Source organism: Lipomyces japonicus (assembly GCF_038497905.1).
Source record: "Lipomyces japonicus strain CBS 7319 unplaced genomic scaffold V1514scaffold_14, whole genome shotgun sequence".
Lineage (NCBI taxonomy): Eukaryota > Fungi > Ascomycota > Lipomycetes > Lipomycetales > Lipomycetaceae > Lipomyces > Lipomyces japonicus.
Window position 1 is genome coordinate 113,212 of NW_027117826.1, and position 18,366 is coordinate 131,577.

General features: G+C 47.4%; 9 protein-coding genes across 9 annotated transcripts; 4 read left to right on the forward strand and 5 right to left on the reverse strand.

Moving 5' to 3' along the window:
- Positions 1-274: 274 nt before the first annotated feature.
- On the reverse strand, positions 275-4,730 carry V1514DRAFT_292461 (putative phosphatase regulatory subunit-domain-containing protein). Its single transcript, XM_066925346.1, has 3 exons — positions 4,682-4,730; positions 1,082-2,868; positions 275-1,007 (listed from the first exon to the last, which is right to left on the reverse strand). The coding sequence occupies exons 1-3, from the start codon at positions 4,722-4,724 to the stop codon at positions 720-722; spliced, it is 2,118 nt and encodes a 705-aa protein (XP_066783966.1). The 5' UTR covers positions 4,725-4,730; the 3' UTR covers positions 275-719.
- Positions 4,731-5,141: 411 nt separating this feature from the next.
- Positions 5,142-6,847, reverse strand: V1514DRAFT_36892 (peptidase family M28-domain-containing protein). The gene is made up of 2 exons (XM_066929926.1): positions 5,254-6,847; positions 5,142-5,182 (listed from the first exon to the last, which is right to left on the reverse strand). The coding sequence occupies exon 1, from the start codon at positions 6,639-6,641 to the stop codon at positions 5,487-5,489; it is 1,155 nt and encodes a 384-aa protein (XP_066783967.1). The 5' UTR covers positions 6,642-6,847; the 3' UTR covers positions 5,142-5,182; positions 5,254-5,486.
- Positions 6,818-9,352, forward strand: V1514DRAFT_329151 (tRNA synthetases class II-domain-containing protein). Its single transcript, XM_066927298.1, has 3 exons — positions 6,818-7,055; positions 7,130-8,136; positions 8,208-9,352. Exons 1-3 carry the CDS (start codon positions 6,884-6,886, stop codon positions 9,192-9,194), a joined length of 2,166 nt encoding a protein of 721 aa, XP_066783968.1. The 5' UTR covers positions 6,818-6,883; the 3' UTR covers positions 9,195-9,352.
- Positions 9,353-9,357: 5 nt separating this feature from the next.
- On the reverse strand, positions 9,358-11,400 carry V1514DRAFT_36767 (pyruvate kinase). The gene is made up of 3 exons (XM_066929876.1): positions 11,173-11,400; positions 11,064-11,108; positions 9,358-10,909 (listed from the first exon to the last, which is right to left on the reverse strand). The coding sequence occupies exons 1-3, from the start codon at positions 11,279-11,281 to the stop codon at positions 9,522-9,524; spliced, it is 1,542 nt and encodes a 513-aa protein (XP_066783969.1). The 5' UTR covers positions 11,282-11,400; the 3' UTR covers positions 9,358-9,521.
- Positions 11,347-12,938, reverse strand: V1514DRAFT_351689 (uncharacterized protein). The gene is made up of 2 exons (XM_066929463.1): positions 12,822-12,938; positions 11,347-12,759 (listed from the first exon to the last, which is right to left on the reverse strand). Exons 1-2 carry the CDS (start codon positions 12,866-12,868, stop codon positions 11,520-11,522), a joined length of 1,287 nt encoding a protein of 428 aa, XP_066783970.1. The 5' UTR covers positions 12,869-12,938; the 3' UTR covers positions 11,347-11,519.
- A 30-nt stretch (positions 12,939-12,968) lies between these two features.
- V1514DRAFT_367176 (uncharacterized protein) lies at positions 12,969-13,635 on the forward strand. The gene is made up of 2 exons (XM_066929860.1): positions 12,969-13,414; positions 13,470-13,635. Exons 1-2 carry the CDS (start codon positions 13,034-13,036, stop codon positions 13,590-13,592), a joined length of 504 nt encoding a protein of 167 aa, XP_066783971.1. The 5' UTR covers positions 12,969-13,033; the 3' UTR covers positions 13,593-13,635.
- Positions 13,583-14,433, reverse strand: V1514DRAFT_329161 (CDK-activating kinase assembly factor MAT1-domain-containing protein). Its single transcript, XM_066927299.1, has 2 exons — positions 14,359-14,433; positions 13,583-14,307 (listed from the first exon to the last, which is right to left on the reverse strand). The coding sequence occupies exons 1-2, from the start codon at positions 14,393-14,395 to the stop codon at positions 13,643-13,645; spliced, it is 702 nt and encodes a 233-aa protein (XP_066783972.1). The 5' UTR covers positions 14,396-14,433; the 3' UTR covers positions 13,583-13,642.
- A 263-nt stretch (positions 14,434-14,696) lies between these two features.
- Positions 14,697-14,963, forward strand: V1514DRAFT_263663 (uncharacterized protein; the record flags this gene model as incomplete). The annotated part of the gene is made up of 1 exon (XM_066924780.1): positions 14,697-14,963. A coding segment is annotated over one exon (267 nt), but the record flags the coding sequence as incomplete, so codon positions are not given.
- V1514DRAFT_36989 (uncharacterized protein) lies at positions 14,805-18,251 on the forward strand. Its single transcript, XM_066929963.1, has 3 exons — positions 14,805-14,942; positions 15,026-15,193; positions 15,267-18,251. Exons 2-3 carry the CDS (start codon positions 15,046-15,048, stop codon positions 18,182-18,184), a joined length of 3,066 nt encoding a protein of 1,021 aa, XP_066783974.1. The 5' UTR covers positions 14,805-14,942; positions 15,026-15,045; the 3' UTR covers positions 18,185-18,251.
- The last annotated feature ends 115 nt before the right edge of the window (positions 18,252-18,366 follow it).

Consider the following 18,366-nt stretch of genomic DNA (forward strand, 5'->3'; position numbering starts at 1 on the left):
AGAATGGCAAGATAGTTTTTAAACTATATCGGTCCGCTTATGGCTTGTCTTTTACTCGGTACAAAAGATATGAATGCGCTCATTAGTTTTAGTACTTACATAAGCCGATTTTTTTTTTAGTCAACTAACCAGACAAAAGCGGGTTTTTGCGTAACTTTATATCTCGATAAGGCACCGGGTCACGGCACACTTACGAGCCACCAGCCACAACGTATGACTTTGCAGATCTTGCTTGACACCGAAAACTGCCGCGTACGGGTCCGTGCCCATGGAAGAAAATGAAAGAAAGTTTGTATTTATAATTATTAGCGTACACCGTAAGTACATACATAGTAATAATATCCAGCGCAAGTTCACAAATTACATCTAAATCTGAACAACTGTTGTGTCCGTCTCTTATTAGTAATATATATATATATATAATGTATAAAATATGTAGGTAAAACAAAAATCACGTTTTATCATAGGTTCATGAACTCCGAATAGAAAAAAAAAAAAAAAAAAAAAAAGAAAAATAATGTCCAAAGCAAAAAAAAACAAAAAATTATATAGATATGCGTGTACGTTATCGTGTATGGCCCAATTAGAAAAAAAAAAATAAAAAAAAGAAAACTTTAGTGAGATAGTTGAAGTGCATAGTGAGAGCGTGGGGGGTTCCCCTAACCAACGCGTGCGCGCGGACGGACGTGGAGAACAATCGCAGAACAACAACAAAAGCCTTACTCAAACACCCTTGGCGTAAGTTGGCCCTCGCCACGTGGGGTGGTTTCAAATGAGTCCATGTCTGGGGACATGTCAGGCGAAGGCGTGACCGACCCTTGACTACTGCTGCTGCCACCTCGGTTGCCGGCAATGAAAAAATGTGCCGATGAAGTAGACGACGACGACATTGTAATGGGCTTGCTCATCACCGGTGATGATCCCACGGACGATGAAGACGTAGATGTCGACGTTGGCGATAACAAAACTGGTCCGGGCAAATTCTTTTTCGAGCCTGGTGGTTGAAACTATTAAGAGCGTGTTAGATAGACCAGGGCATGCGGTTTGCGTAATACTTCAAAAAATAATAATCAAATCTTACAAAACAATAGTTGTCTAAAAACACTTGGTATGATGTGGAATCAATCTTGGGCCGTTCACCGTCAAACCTGGGAATGCCTCCTCGTTCACGTTTGATGCTCGAAAGCTGATCATTAACCCGATTAAGATCTTCAGTCGATAACCCTGTACCTAAAGATGGCTTGGAAGACGATGTTGTCGCGGTTACTGCTGATAGTGGTGGAGAACCCATGCCGCGTGGTGACGTTGAGTTAGATGAATCATTAATTATTTTAAATCGTGAACCTGCACTGCCAGAACCAAATGCAAACGTAGGCTTAAACACCGCCGGCGGCGTTTCCACGCTCTCTGAAGATGAAGATGCTGAGTTTTTAAGCGCGTCAAGCGATGCACGGAAGTCGTAACGCAGTGTGAACGGCCGGCCAGCTGGCGCCACCATTTCTGCCGGCGGTGTCGACCGCATAGACGCAATGTGGGCGCCGAAATCGTCGTCATCGTCATCGTCATCACCATCGTCTACATCGTCATGATCACTGCCATTCGCATGGTTTTTCTTGGAGTAATGAGACTCGAATGAGTAATCTTGAGCAGCCGGACGAGGCGGCCGTGCAGATGATTGGAACGAACGCAGATTGTCAAATGCGCGGTGACTAGTTTGAGAAGAATGCTTTTTTGGCGACAATGACGTGCCATTTGTGGTGGATATGGTTGTGGATGTAGATATAAATTTTAAATGAGATGATGATGATAATGATGATGAAGATGCTGTAGATGATGATGATGATGACTTGCGATTCTTTCGGATAAATTCAACCTGATAGTTTTCTCCGTGGTTATTGTCCCAGTACTCCGCGCCGTTGACGTTATACCGCACGCAAAAGAATAAAATCTTGGATTCGAGTTTAGAAAAATCTTGCAACTTGATTGAAAATGTAAATCTGTCGTAACCAGTAGGTAGCTTGGGCGGCAACCGATTGTCGGAATATTCGGCCGCCACTTCCGACACCGTGTTCCAATAGTCCACAGTAAACTTCGCCGCCACGGACTTTGCGAATGCTAGGTTCTTAACCGCAACATGCCCAAGCAAGCACCGCTGGTCAAAGGACAAAAATATTCGTTCCACAAACACAGGCACGTCATGGTCGTCAGACCTGGCGGCGGAAAAATTTGGCAATCCGAGTTCCCACACGTATGTAGACAACGGAGACGATGCGGAAGATGACGAAGATGACGACGATGCGGAAGAAGATGACGAAGAAGACGAAAAATCATCACTGAAATGAATCGGTCTAGGTTTCCACGAAAAATATTCGTCGGCGGAATCGTGCTCGTCCACTGGCGACGCCTGGTTGGACACTGCGGCCGGCCGCTCGGCCTGCAAGAAATGACGCACGTGCTCGAGGTGAGTATCAAAATGAACATTTTTCGGGTATGTTGGCGTGGACGGGGCTGACAACGGCCGGCGGCCAGACTTGAGTGACGGCTTAACCAGTTCGCCTGATTTCTTGCGCACCATGCGGCGCGACCGTGCCGGCGCAATGTTCATGCCATCTTCATCGTACTCATCGTCAATCACTGCAATAGAAGATGTCGTGTCAACAGCAGCCGTGCGCAGGTCAACCATGGACTGTGACGTGATGTCGGCCAGGTCTGCCGCCCGTGACGGCGACGCCTGCCGGCGTTGTGGCGGCATGGTCTGCCGGATGACGTCGTGTAACGCGGCAATCGAGCTGGCGAGCGTGGCAGCATCGTCCTCATCAGATCCGGTACTGTCAACCCGGGTCTCGATATGACGAGCTGATGGCTTGACTCCGGTAGCAGTCGGCGTGTGGGTATCATTAATAGCGTGATGCGGCTGAGCGTACGACCACCGTTGTGACTGCTTGCGCAAGAATGAGGCCGAACGAGGGACGACCGGCCCATGAAGGTGAAGCACCTGCGGTAGTTGATGTTCCGGAGACGAAGGTGACGGCAGCGCTGGTGGAAGCGGATCCGCGGCACCAGGCATAAGCACCGACGTGGTTGTGACCGGAGGCGGAGCCGGTGGCGTGTAGGGCATTGCAAGCTCCGCACAGAGGCAGCAACAGCAGCCTCGAATCTTATCGAAGGCGAGTGAAGGGAGAAGGAAAAAAAAAAAAGCGCAAGCGGGGGTAGGGGCGGGAGAAGAGGGGAAGGGAGCAGGGATTGGTTTGATGGTATCGGGTTCGAGGGCTGACCCAAAAAAAATGCGAATGTTGATGTAAACCGGAGCGAGGTGGCGCGAGCGGCGCAGGTGTGGCTGTGCACGCCCTGGTTTTGATTTTCTTTTTTTTGCTTTTTCACCGCAGTGGCAGTAGCGTGGCTGGTGCCACCCCATCATTCTTTGCGCGGGGGATCAGCCCTAACCCGCTACGTATTAGTGCCTGACGTAAGTCTACTAGTATGTGCTCTTGTTTTATGATTTGTATTTTCCTATTTTTGCATATGCCCATCTACTCCAGCGAAAACTCTGCCGCCCATTCATGCACAATCTCCTTTTGGTCCGCAGCACTGGTCTTGCTGCCGGCGGAGCTGATGGTCTTGACCCGGCCTGACGCTGCTGCCGCTGCCGCTGCTTCAGCTTCAGCTTCGGCTTCCGCCGGTGCCTCAACGTAGCGTTGAATGCGGCCGTCGCGCCAATCATTCACGACCGCCATGGCCGCCGCCTGAACATTGGGCACACCACCACGGCCAATGCGGCCCCGCTTGCGTGCCACCTGCACGAGGAAGTCTGTAGTGTAGTCCAACTTGCCATTATTGCCGGCTGAAACCTGTGGCATCAGCGACGGCAGGTCGTACACCTGTAGCAGGTTGGCCCACAAATCAGGCACGGCCCGCATTCGCTCAATCAGTAGTGTAACGGCAGGAATGGCATCTGTGATTTGCTTCGGCGGTAGCGCGCCGGCCAGCAGCAGTCTCGCTTCTTCATCAACTGCCGACGATGAAGATGATGGCGCGGTCGCAGGTGGGAACACGATACCTGGCGAGTCCAGTAATTTTAACCGATTATCAATCTTCACTTCTCGCACGGTCTTGGTTACACCAGCTTCGGCACCGACCGGGCACGCTGCTGACGGTGCAGATCCGCCGGCACGGTTACCGGATCGCGACGCAGTCAAGCCGTTAATGATGGACGACTTGCCAACGTTCGGGTACCCAATCACGCCCACCACGATCGACCGCTTCAGGTTCGACCGGTTCGCAAATGCCTTGAGTGCCTGCAGTAACGCCGTGGTAGTGCTTTGAGACGTCACGCTCTTGTGGTTTAGCTGCTGCGCGTTGGCTCCCGAATTCGATGATGCACGCACGCTCACGGTGGGGAAAAACTTCTTCAAGTATGTTTCCCATCCTTTTTGCACTTGACTCGGTACAAGGTCGATCTTGTTGAGCACAAAAATCAACCGCTTGTCGATCGACCCGGCAATCGCTTTCTCCACCTCGCGTGACCGAGTCCCGTTTGGATCCCGCGCGTCCAGCACGTACAAAATCACGTCAGAACTGTCCACAACTTTCTTAAACACCTTGTCAAACCACTTGCGCGAGTTCTCGGACTTGGAGTCGGTGCCACCCACGGTAAAACCTGCCCAATCGTTTTCCACACCACCAGCATTCTTCTCCTCGTCATCATCATCATCATCCTCGTCCATGCTTTCATCCTCGTCATCGTTATCTTCATTTTCGTAATTTTTGGCTGCCCGTCTGGCATACGCCAGTAAAGCATTCATCTCCTGTCCTTCTCCAACTTCTTCTTCCTCCTCCTCCTCATCATCATCATCGCCAGCAAGATCCATTTCTTCATTGTCGGCCACGATCGCATCATCTCCGCCAGCGGCAGCAGCAGCCTGCCTGGCTGCTCGTGCCTGCTGTCGTCGCTTTTCGCGCTCCAACCTGGCCTCTTCTTTCTCCTTAGCAAGTTCTTCAATAATCTTGTTTTTGTACGGGAAATTGTTTGGAATTTGAGAAATATCAATCTTGCCATTATTTTTGGTCCGTGATTTCCACGTCACGTCTTTCTTAGCCAGCTTCGCATTTTTCTTGCGGGTCGCTGCTGCCTTTTTCTTGATGCCTTCCCGCAACTTGGTCGACGTGCGTTTACTAGTCGGTCCTTCATAAAACGTTAGCAAGCCAATATTGCACAATCACTAAATTTGTCATGTTTTTGTACTTACTTCTTACTTTCATGATTATTATATGTATGTTTTGATCTTCGAATGACAGATCTGAGAGTAAAATAAGAAAAAATTTATACAGGAAAAATATACTTTCTTTTTGTCCCAAAATTTTTTATATTAAAACCACCAAATCTAAGCCTAACCCAATAATTAAAATTATCTCCCAATCAACCCGCCGCATTACCTCATACACATGCACTATGCTTACAAACAAACAAGTAATCTCTTTTTCACCAACTATACAAACTCGCCCAGGCCAAGATACCCAGCCACCCAGGTGGTCACGATCACTGCCCAGTCGTGCACCGCATCAGGATCCAAATGGTCTGCATCATCGTTCATCGTATGCCATTGTGTAGGAAACGGAATCGGAATCACGTGCAGTACGGGGGCTCCCCGGCGCAGGAACGGCATGTGGTCGTCATCGATAAACACGTTTTCGACCAAGTGATTACCACGCACAAACGATGGCGCGTCGTTTTGCTTTTCTTCTTGTTGTCCAAATTTGGTCACGCCGGCGGTCCTGGCAGAGGCTTCCGCGGCGGCCATTTCCTTGCACGCCCAGGAGGTCAGGCCAAAGTAGCACGGCACGGACGGTGCGGTTGCACCCAGCAGATCGAGCAAGACAAACAAGTCAATATCCTGAATTTTGGACGTGCGACCGCGCGGCGTCGCCATGCGGTCCATGTCCCACGCCTCTGCCAAGTGCCGTGCCCCGTATAATGAATCCTGTGGGGTCCATTCCGCAATGGCCTCCTCGCCATCCAAAAACAAAATTTGTAACCCGATTTCGTCACTATGTATAAAGGAAAATGTCGTATTCGTATTTACTTGCTGTTGCTGTTGCTGTTGCTGTTGCTTCTGCCACCGCTTCGTAAGCGCCGGTGTGAGGGCTTGCGCAAGGTATGTCAAGATCCCGCATGGCACGGCTGAGTCGGTCGCACCGATAAACCCTGCCGGCTCAAACTTGGAATCATAATGTGCAACTAATGTTAAATATCGTACTTGCTTTTTTGTCCTGGTCGCGGTCACGTTCGGACTAAATTGCACAATCAAATTTGTAAAATTTAACTCGGCTGGCCCGGGCACCGGCGACGTAAACCTGTCCTCTTGCACGGTCCACCCAGGCAGTGCCTTAAAATGATTTGTAAAAAACTCCCTCACAATTGTCGAATTATGTGAACCAGGTGGTCGAGGTATCAAAAGCGGCCTCAGAAAAGATTTGTCGTCACCATTACCACTTGCACTGGCAGGATCCAGTGCCGGGAACGGAGGAAAATCATTGTACAGCTTCACCAGTTGATTTTCCGTCAGTGGCGTATGTTGAGCTTGAATCGCAGCGCATGCACTCGCACAACTGGCTACTAAACTTATCCAGAGTCTTATTCTCATTTGATTATGCCCGTGAGAAATCGGTGTTAAACAGTTAATGGATTCAAAAAAAAAATGAGGTCACGCATTGTGGCATTGAACAATTTTGGTGACAGCAGCACAGAGCATCCGTTACGTTTTTGCATAACTTTCCCGTGTGTGTGGCCCCATGATAACATGGCTTATTCCTCGGTATAATTCTTCCCGGGCATCCCCCGGACGTAACTTACTTTCTTCTTCCTTTTCCCCCCCAACTCAGGCACATGTTTACTCAGAAAATTGGAAGAGGTAATGTGGTGACTGCCCGGCAACTGTCGTGGCTGTCATGCCAATTGAACCTGTGTCGTCAAGGTAATGGACAACAACGGCGGCGGTTTCAATCTTGTTCGACTGCGTTGTCCGCGGATCAGCTTGCGGTGAGCTACGCCAAAAAATGTATGATTTGAAAAACCAAAATATTATTTATATATATACTTTTCCTCTTTGTTCTAACAATGTCAATCATATAGTTTTGTTTCCAAAGGCAACACATACGGCGTCACAAATTCACCAGGATCATAAACTGTTCGAATTAGTCGCGCAAACATCTGAACCGGAATTGCTTCCGCGGGTCGTGTTGCATGGCTGGATTGATTCCAAAGTTACCAAAAAGTCAAGCAAATTGGCTTTTGCTCGTTTAAGGGATGCAAACCCAGGTTTCAGCTATGCGGTTGCTCAAAATAATGAAAACGAAAGCGATAGCAATCTGTTGGGATCTGCGATTCAACTTGTCGAAGATCTGACCGATAGGACCACGTCTACTACGAATGTCGAGGACGGCGATGATGAAAATTCGACGTCATTACTTCGCAAACAAAAACAAGAATCTTGTGTGTGCGTGATTGGCAGGCTAAGCAAGTCATTCCTGAAGCGTGAGCAATTAGAGATCAAGGTTGACCGAATAGTCTTGCTCAACACGCCACCGCCGGATCTGGTATCGCAGATTAAGTTGGCAAACGAGTGGGATGCCAAATACCGGTATCTTCAATTGCGCACGCCGGCATTGCAACGGGCATTGGCCGTACGTAGTCACGCGTCCAGGGTCGTACGTGAAGTTTTGCTTGCAGATGGCTTCACCGAGGTTGAAACGCCGTTGTTGTTCAAGTCCACGCCTGAAGGTGCCAGAGAGTTTTTAGTGCCGACACGGAGGAAGACCAAGATGTACGCATTACCACAAAGCCCGCAGCAGTACAAGCAATTGCTCATGGCCGGTGGCGTGCACCGGTACTTCCAAATTGCAAAATGTTTCAGGGACGAGGATCTCAGGCAAGATCGGCAACCAGAATTTACTCAAGTCGATCTCGAGATGGCATTTGCTACCGCAGAAGACGTGCAAGCTGCAGTCGAATCAGTGATTGTTCAGTTATGGCGGCAGCTCAAGCAAGTCGAGTTGGCGACCCCATTTGACAGGTTGAAATATATTGACGCCTTGACACGGTACGGAATCGACAAGCCTGACCTGCGATCAAAAGTGGAGGTAAAGTAAATTTTTTTTTAAAAAAAAAAGAAACATGGGATTGGTTTCTAACCACCAGATTTGTCTTACAGATTATCGATTTGAGTAAATTTGTCACTGCCAAGCAAAATCAGGACTACCCGGTGTTTGAAATCCTTGTGCACCGGCCATCTGTACCGGGCTCGGTTGATATCAGCCCGTCTAGTTTCGGTAGTAACGGCATTCGCAATCCGCATGCCGTGACGTATGACCCGGCTGTCCCCTGGATTACGGAATTTATTCCCAAATTTCAACTTGAGCTTGCGCCTGACGTTGGCGACGTGGTCACAGTGTCGGCCGCTATTGCCCAGTCACATGGCTTGCGACCGGGTGATCAGATTTACGGCTGCACCAGGCAAGTTTTCCCATTCGAAAATCCGACACCGCTGGGCCGGTTGCGGCAACAAATTGTTAGGAACTTGTTTGCCACCGAAGCCACCAAAAACGTGACCTCCGCTTTGTGGGTGGTTGATTTCCCCTTGTTCACGCCCGTGGAGACCGGAATACATGACGGCTACGCCGTGTTTGACTACGCGCAGCTCATATCCACGCATCATCCGTTCACCATGCCTCATCTCGACCACGTGCGCGACGTGCTTGCGATCGGTAGCGGCGACAATCAAGACCAAATCGACCCGCGAATCGTGTTGGGCCAGCATTATGACGTGGTCATCAACGGTGTCGAGGTCGGTGGTGGCAGCACGCGTATTCACGTTGCTGACCTGCAACGGCATGTGCTCACGCGGGTTCTAAAGGTCGCAACCGCCACAGGTGACCATGCCACCACCACCACCAGCAAGGCTAACCCGTTCGCGCATTTGCTGACCGCCTTGTCAATGGCTTGCCCACCGCATGCCGGTCTGGCACTCGGATTCGACCGCTTGTGCGCCATGTTGTACGGAACAGAATCAATCAGGGACGTGATTGCGTTTCCCAAGACCGTGACCGGAGTGGATCCGGTGGTGGACAGCCCGAGCAAGGTCACAAACGAGCAGTTGGCAGACTATTTTGTCAAATTGGCGACCACAGCCGCCAAATGAAAATAAAAGCATGTACATATGAGCATTTAGAGATTGTATATATTTTATATAGATTTGTTTTTTTCATCAGCGTTGTATTGTTTAAAATGTGCATATTTGATAAGATGCCACTGGGCCGTGACCTGGTGTCTTCGCAATGTAAGTAATATTTATTGAACATTTTCTCTTTAGAAAAAGTAAAAAAATGATAAAAAGACACTACCCGAGTGCCAGTCTTCAAAAGATAGAGAAAGAAAAAGTAATCAAAAATAAAAATTCTATATAAAAGTCATCTCAACACACAGTGCTCGAGATACGTGACAAACAATCGAGGCCGTTTAAAATGGCTTAAAAGGTCTCCAAGACGCGAAGCGTGTTGGTGTGGCCGAGACCACCGGTCCATCCCTGGATGGCGACAACAACCTCACCGCGGTTAAGAATGTTGAGAGCAACGGCTTGCTCCATACCCCACTTGAGACGTTCTTCCACATCCTCGGACCACTTGGCCGGGTCTGTGTTCTTGCCCTTGGAGTACACGAACGGGTAAACACCTCTGTACAAGTGCGAATACCGGGCCGCGGTCTCATTACGAGTGACCATCAAGATCGGGCAAGTTGGGCGGTACTTTGAACACAAACGTGCGGTCGTGCCTGAGGTGGATAACACAATGATGGCCTTCGCCTGTTGCTCGAATGAGGCAGACACGGCAGCCACGGCGATGGTCTCGACAGTATCGGTAGGGCGGGGAGTCAGCGACCTGAGCTCATTGAACAAAGGTGGGTAGGCAATGGCCATCTCGGCAAGCAAGCAGGTCTCGTGCATCATGGACACGGCCTCGACAGGGTACAGACCCTTGGCGGATTCACCAGACAACATGACACAGTCGGCACCATCAAGCACGGCGTTGCCAACGTCAGAAACCTCGGCTCTGGTTGGGCGAGGGTTGTAAGTCATGGAGTCCAACATCTGGGTGGCACAGATGACGGGCTTGCCAGCGAGATTGCACTTGGCAATCATGGACTTCTGAGCAATAAACACCTCGGAGGCGGGAATCTCAATACCAAGGTCACCACGGGCAACCATGACACCGTCAGTCTCCTTGAGGATCTCGTCAAAGTTGTTAAGACCTTGCTGGTTCTCAATCTTGGCAATGATTTGGATGTCCTTGCCGTCCTCGCCAAGGACTTCACGGATGGCCGTGATGTCAGATCCCTGACGGATAAAGGAAGCAAACACCATGTGGACCTTGTTCTTGACACCGAACTTCAAGTCAGCCTTATCCTTCTCAGATAATGGTGGCAAGTCAACATCAGTGCCGGGCAAGTTAACACCCTTGTGAGATGAGATCTTGCCGTTGTTGAGGGTCTCGACCTTCAGGTTCTTTTCGTCAATGATTTCCAGCACCTTGAACGAAAGCACACCGTCGTCAACGAAGATGATGCGACCTGGGGAGATGACCTTGGTGATGTTGACGTAGTCAAGGTACATGATCTTGTTGTCACACTTGTTTTTGTATTGCTCGTCAGTGGTGATAATAAGCTCATCGCCAGCGGTAATCGGGATGTCGGCATCACCAACGGTGCTACCAGTGCGAATCTCGGGGCCCTTGGTGTCAAGAGCAATGGCAAGTGGTCTGCCAGGTAACACGCGCTCGGCCTCACGGGCGTTATCAATCACGCTCTGGTGGTACTCGTACGAACCATGAGAAAAGTTCATGCGAACAATAGTCAAGCCGGCTGTTTTTACCAGTTAGCCATCATCATCATCATCATGCGATACAAATAAAAAAGACATGGTGCTTAATTCCAAAAAAAAAAAAAAAAAAGCCGCACGTAGATAACAAATTAATGCAGCAAATTGGATAAAAAGAACAGAAAAATAAATTCTCACCAGTTCTGAGGTTGTTAATGACCTCAACAGAGTTGGATCTAGGTCCTGAGTACAATTAGCACAATGCAATTCATGGTTTAAAAAAAAAAAAAGACGGACGAGCACTAACCGATGGTGCCGATGATAGTGGTACGGCGGTAGTTGCGGGAAGGTTTGTTGCTGGCATCAAGACGAGTAAGCCACTCAATGGTGGAAGAAGCCTGGTCGTTAAAAATCATAATGGGAGATGAAAATGAAAGTTGAGAATGCAGACGGAGGATGGAAGTGGACGGAGGGGATTAAGAGTGGTTGGGCGGCAGAAAAAATGAAAAAAAAGGACGAGAGAAGGACCGCGGGCTTGAGCATAAGTGCGCCGGCCGCGCGTGCACAGCACACCCTTGCCCACATTGATCCAACTTGTCCACGTTCACCACCTTCATCACCGGCAAGAACCTTGCCGGCCTAGTTAAGATTTCATCACAATGCAGCGTCTGTAGCTTCTAGCGCTGCATTGATTGCTCTCAACCTGCCCAGCATGCCTCCACCACCGCACACCAGCGGGCCAAGTCTGCGTAGCTCTGCCATGGTCCCCACGCGGACGCCCGTAGTCGTAGAAGTCGAAATCGTCGCCTTAGATCTCGCCCTCAGGGAAGCTAGCGACGTTAGCGCTCGCTTGAGACCGGCTTCACGTCGGGCGTCTGCCTGCAAACGTATGTGCCGGGCTCGTACAGCAGCAATATCGTCGGCCACGTCTTGCCGCTGCCGGCGAATGCTCAGCAGCCTGTCCCTCGCGTCTTTCACGGCCCGGACAGCACGCCGATGAGCCCGAGCCAGAGCTGCATGTGCGTCAACCGCGTCGCCAAGTTGGGCCAGACGCGTATCGCACTCGTCTGCCAATGCTTCTACCACGGCGGCCTCAAATTTGTCGCCGCTGCCGCTGTTACCAATTTTCTGGGCCTTGCTAGCAGCGGAAGCCAGTTGCTCGGCCACAGTCTGCCGGATCACATCAACATCGGTCAGGGTCGGTCGGCCAGCCTTGTTCGTCGTGATGCGAATGTATTGCGGCCCATTGTCGTCGTCATCATTATTCTCTTGGTCCTCGGTGTACACGACTCGTTTTCGCTTTTTCGCTGTCGTGGTCTTTTTGGCCGGAGCAACTTCAACTTCATTATCATTGTCTGCGCTGGCGTAAGCGGTTTCGTACACCTCATAGCCACTGGGTACTTGTTCATTGTCGCCATACGCCTGTGTTTCACTTTCTAAAATACTCTCTGCTAAATCTTCTTCTTCTTCTTCTTCTTCTTCTTCTTCTTCTTCTTCTTCTTCTTCTTCTTCTTCTTCTTCTGATGAATCCTGTTCAATTACTTCTTGATCAGTTTCCTCAGGCCCATCTATCTCATATTCAACCGCCTCCGGTTCAATATAATCTTCTCGAACGTCCTCAACTTCGATTTCTTTTCTCGCTGATTGGCTCGAACGCATACGCCTGGAGGTTGGCGTCTTTGGCTTTGGCGTTCTCGCCCTCGGCGCGTTAACTTTCGGCGTATTGACCTTGGGCGTAACTTTCCTTGCTGATTTTCCAGCAGAACTTGCCGTAGACTTTCTTGCGGATCTCTTGGTCGACAACACCATTCTCTGCGGCGTCCTTGCTCTCGGCGTGCCACCTCCGTTGCGGCCAACCACAATGGCAAACGGACTGGCGCCGACTCGTCGTGCTCTACCAAAAGTCGGTTAATTCAATTCACACAAAACATTACCATTACGATTTCACAAGCTCACCCTGCGCCTCGAACGCGGCCTGCAATACGTGCTGTCCTGTCTGACATTGGATATTCAATTGATTTGTTGTCGAAATTTAACTTTGAACGTGTTCGTGATGCGAAATGAGCGCGTTCGCTCTTGACCTAGTCGGGTATGGGTTTCTCCTCTGCATATTATATCTCGTACAGTTTGCTGTTTATGGATCTTGCATTTTATCGTATCTCAACCAAATGGCCTGGCTGCTGTCGAAACTACAATTTTGGAAGTCCGGCGTTTCTGCTTCCGAACAGGAACCTTCTGTTAAAGTGGTGACTAGTGTCGACTATCGACAGGCCCTGGCCGACCCTGATCTCATCACATATTTCGAACATGCCACTCCGTCCATTCGCCGCAAGCTGATCTTGGATTCTTCCACTGCAGCTGGCCTCTCTGCAGACACGGCAAACGCACTACTCGACCGCAGAAATTTTCAAATCAAGCCTGTTCATGATGATGATCGTGCAAAAGCAATCAATGCAGGCGCTGAGAAGAATTGCGCCCGGTTATTTCTTTACAATGATAATCAACCACAGCAACAGCAGCAGTATAATCAATGCTTGACTGCTCAAATGGTACGTAAAATTGCGCCCTTGTTATGTTTTCCTGTAATTTTAAAATTTGATGTAGAAATTATTATACAATCTTGGCTACCTCGTGTCAACTGGAAACAGTGCTCTCGATACTGATATTCGCAACCACGCAAACAATTTATATCAGAGTAACTACAGTCAACTATTGGACTCCGTATAACATGTATTTATTAGCATTATAAAAACAAAAACACCTTTACATCTATACACCTATGATACAAAATTTACGGGCCTCTCCCGTTGCACGAAGCAGCCGAGTCCCATGAATGCGTTAAACAGGTTTTGTTCGTAAACGCTTCGTTCATTGAACCCGCCCGCTCGAGCCGCCTTGCTGGTCTTTATATTGTCCAAGTATGGATCAACATACTGATCTTGCACGTTGTATAATTCATTCACGTACGCTTCGCCTTCCAACGGATCAAACAATGCAATCTCTGCTTTTGTAGATCCCGGGGTCGGCGTGGGTGCCGTAGCAGCTAACCCGTTCGTCGGTTCGGTTTCTAATCGTTGTAACTTGATCTCGGCCTCAGCAACGTTAATCCCGTTCACAATATCTAGCACGGTGGTTTCCACTTCTTCCAAATAATTATTATACTCTCTCAGTGAGGGAAAGTCCTCCCGCCGCCGGTTAAACAGCTTGGCTGCTCGCTTGCGCATGTCGACTTCCCGTTCGACCGCAACGTCGGCGAAAATCTGCTTCTTGAACCGATTCTTCCTCAAAATCCGCCCACAGTTAACATGCGGGCAAGGTGCTGGCCCGGTAGAATAAATCCGATCCACGCATGATTCGCACATTTTGTGATAGCATTCCGTATTGATCAAGAACTTCATGGACGGGTTCATGTACGTGTCCAACTTGCACACTGGGCACACCTCTAAATTTGTATTAACATGATTCAACAAAACTTTTAGTAACAATCACGTACCATCATCTGTAGATTTGATTGCCTCTGGTGCTGTCATGACCGGCACATGGTGTGGCAATTATAGATTGGATGTGGTTAATTAACTGCTCGGTGCGCAGTTGGCAATTTGTAAGTTTCATTAACAATCAAATCAGGTAATATGTTACGTAATGCATTTTTTTCAACTTTGACATAAACTATACTATATAGAAAAAAGGCACAAACGTGAACCAAGCAGCGAAACAAGCGAATGCAGGTCTGCAGACAAAAAAGGCAATCATAAGAACGACCTGATTCGGGCCATGCATGACTCCACAGTTTTGCCAGAAATATCACCTGTTTCGTTGACGTCCTATACTTCACAACTAGAATCCGCCATTTCGTTGCTAAAGCATCGCTTGATTCAGATCGACCGAGATGAAAACAGTTATCTAGACCTCAAAGCTACTCTTGAGACTCATGCCAATGTTTTGACGAGGCCAGTACTGGCCAAAGTTGGCAATAGAGGGCTTGTTAGGGCCACTGTGACGCATACTAATGAGATTTACGCCAACGCTGGTGATGGCTACATTCTTGAAAAGTCGGCATTCCAAGCCGCTAAAATGGCAGGTCGAAGAGCAGAATGCAAGTATAGCATTATTTATTGAATACGTTAAAGTGAATATGATTTTAATATAAGAAATTATAGATTTCAGGGATGCTCATGACATGATCCAGTCTCGGCTGAATGACTTGAATAAAAGACTTGAAGCTGTGCAGGCACTGGGTCAGTCGCATCAGCTTATTGTCGACCATTCTTCGGGATTGCCCATGATGGATATCAGAGAAGAATTAGATGAAGATGGCAACGTTATAAGTACGTTATTGCTCTTTATCTTACGCTCACTTTCTTCGTTTTTTTTTTTTTGTTACTTACATTCATTTGTTAGACTCAAATATAATCCCGCAAACAACTTCCGGACTGGAAATTTTTGCCGAAGAACGGTTGCAAGGAATTATGGATCAAATTGACAATGCTAGGCTTGACAGTCACTTACCGGCAGTTGGTGATGCAAGCAGTCGCGTTGTCGAGCTTTCCGATGATTCGCAATTAGTAGAAACGACAACTACAAGCACAACCTCAACGACAATTTCAAGTTCAAGCATAGAAATTTTGCGTTCTGACTCCACCACTGGCGGGCAAATAACCAAGCCAAGCCTGGTGTCGAATAATTCTACAGCCGAGGCGTCAGAATCCAGTTCAAAATTAAACGCGCATGTCGAAACACAACGAGTCAATGTTTCGGACAAGCCATTGATAAAGCCCATTCCAGTTTTCCATGAACCAGAAAAGAAAAATCGTTTAGATAGTCACATTGCTGACTCGCCGGCAATTGCGGAATACAGTTTACAGCCTAACACCAACGTCGTTCAATCAGACAAGTCACAGATAAAGCCGGCATTGGAAGTTCATGAATCAGCAAAATCTGCATTGACTGCCAATGTCAATGATGTTTTAAAATCATCCATTCAAGCATTCAAAAATTCGGCATTCCAATCACGGCTTGACAACGTTACAGTGGGTCGACGTTTACCATTACAGCATACCAAGATCGATGCGGAATTGTTTAATTTAGAACGTATTGCACAACAAGTAGATGATGAATTTGCTAATGATGATGACTACAACTACGATGATGAGGACTTGGAAATTGAACTCACGGACGGAAATCTGGCATGGCTGTCAAATAGTGACGACGGTTCTTTTATTGATTTTGACGAGGACGATGAAGACGATGAAGATGAAGACGATGACGAAGAAGAGGACAATTTTGGACGGACAAGAGGAACATTTTTCCCATGGCTTCCGAGAGGATTGAATACGCCAGTTCAGTATGATCCGCAAATCCGGAAACCTGACTCAAATTTGACCTTGTCAAGTGAGCCATCCGTTGCTGATAAAAGCGATGAGGATGATGACAGAATTAGCAAAAGCAGTGGTTACGAAAATGACGTTGAAACTATCCTTGATATTGACGACAAAGTTAATTCAAAACAAGTTCGATTTTTTGAAAAAGTCGTGGTACAGAAATTTGAATCCAAAAAGCCACCTTCAACCATACGTAATTCTTCACCACAGTCTTCCTCTTCATCAGTAGGTTCAAATGTTTCCAATTCGGGTAAGAATTTGGAATCCAAAAAATTAAAACCGGCACATGATCCTAAACAACCAATTGCAAAGAAAGTATCATTGTTCAGAACAATTAACGAAAATTTAACCAACGTCACTACCAGTACACCAGACTCTAATATTGTTCCTATCTCATCAGACTACGGAGACATACTCACCGATGTATCAGAACGGAAATCGCTAGCGCCTATTCAAAATTCAAAGACAACGTCAACTTCGTCAACATCTTCAACGTCATCTTCATCAAGAAAAAAAGGCAATAGTTTATTTAAAAATAGTTTAACTATTAAACCCGGGTCTGAAAAACAGGACAACAAATTTTTGCACACGGAAGCAGCCAGTAACCGTAGTGATGATCTTCAAAATGAATTAGCTAAACCTGTTGTATTGCAAAACTCGATTGTTGAAAAGTCTTTGGTGAAAAAGAAGGACGAGCCTAAGAAAACGACAACAACGACAACAACGACAGCCATGGCGGCAGTTGCTCCTGTTGTGTCTAATGTTTTGGAAAAAAATTCCCTGAAGTCGCCGCTTTCTGCATCATCATCATTATTGTCACATCCAGCCAACCCCGTTGTTTTGCAGAACATGATTGTGGAAAAACCATCGGTCAAGAAGCAAACCAAGTCATCAAATATTCCCGTATCATCAAATGTTCTAGAACAAAATTCTCCAAGGACGGTTGGTTTTACTACGTCGTCGTCATTTTCACTGCCTATCAAGGCAAATGTCAAGGCAAATGTGGTCGAGAGCACAATTGTTGAAAAGCCTCGTTTTGCGGCAACAAAACGGACTCCTGTTTCGGAAACAGTGTTGGAACGAACTTTTTCAAGGACTGCCAATACGGCGTCTACGCATTCATCATTTTCATCGTCACAATCAGGCGTGCCAGTGTCTTTGCAAAGCACCATTAATGAATCCTCGGTTTCATCAACGCCATTTTCATTATCACCAAAATCATGGCCACAGTCGGTGAAGTCTGTAGTTTTAAAAAACACGATTGTGGAAAATCCTACTGTCAAGAAGAAATCCGCCACGACACCGGTGATCATTTCCAGACCGAAGACTACTAGTGCCAGGGGTACGACGGAAGTGTCAACTAATCAAGTCATGTCCCCAGCGGCGATTGCTCAAATGATTGATGATGCAATTATTCCTAACCCAGCTGGTGACTCTTTACATGACCATGATCATGACCATGACGACGAGAGCGATGAAGATTATAGCGACGATCAAACTAAAAGTGGCGCAAACGATGGAGCGAAGCGGCCTCTGCTTTTGGAAACGGTTGTTGAAAGAAAATTTGATCCCGATCGTCGAAAAAATGAAAAGAAACCAAAACAATCGATGTTTAAGGCAACTCGAAATAATGAAGATAATGTCGTGAACGTCTTGCCTGTAGGAAAAGAAGACTACGAATTTGATGAACTTGACGAAGACGAAGACGATTTCGAATTTGATATTGGGGACATTAATGACGATGCCGACCTCGATCCGGAAATTCATAACCAAGAAATCTCAGTTGCCTATCACAGATTGCGACAACGACTGATTGACCGTCAAGGTGGGTATACGATCGACATTGCGGATAGAGAATTCGTGCCGCTGGATGAGAACGGTGAAGTCATAAAGATAAGCAGGTTTAAGAATGCCAGATTGCAAGACAAAGCAGTCTGAACCTTATCTTGATTGTTACGTTTGTTTGGCAATTTTTTTTTTTTTTTTTTTTTTTTTTGCATTTATCATTTAATGTATATAAGTCACGATATTAATGAAACAAAAGATAAAAGGAAACTTTAGGTATTCTGATCCCCGGCAAGACAGGTAATAATGCTTAAAATCTTGCTTCTGGTTATAAT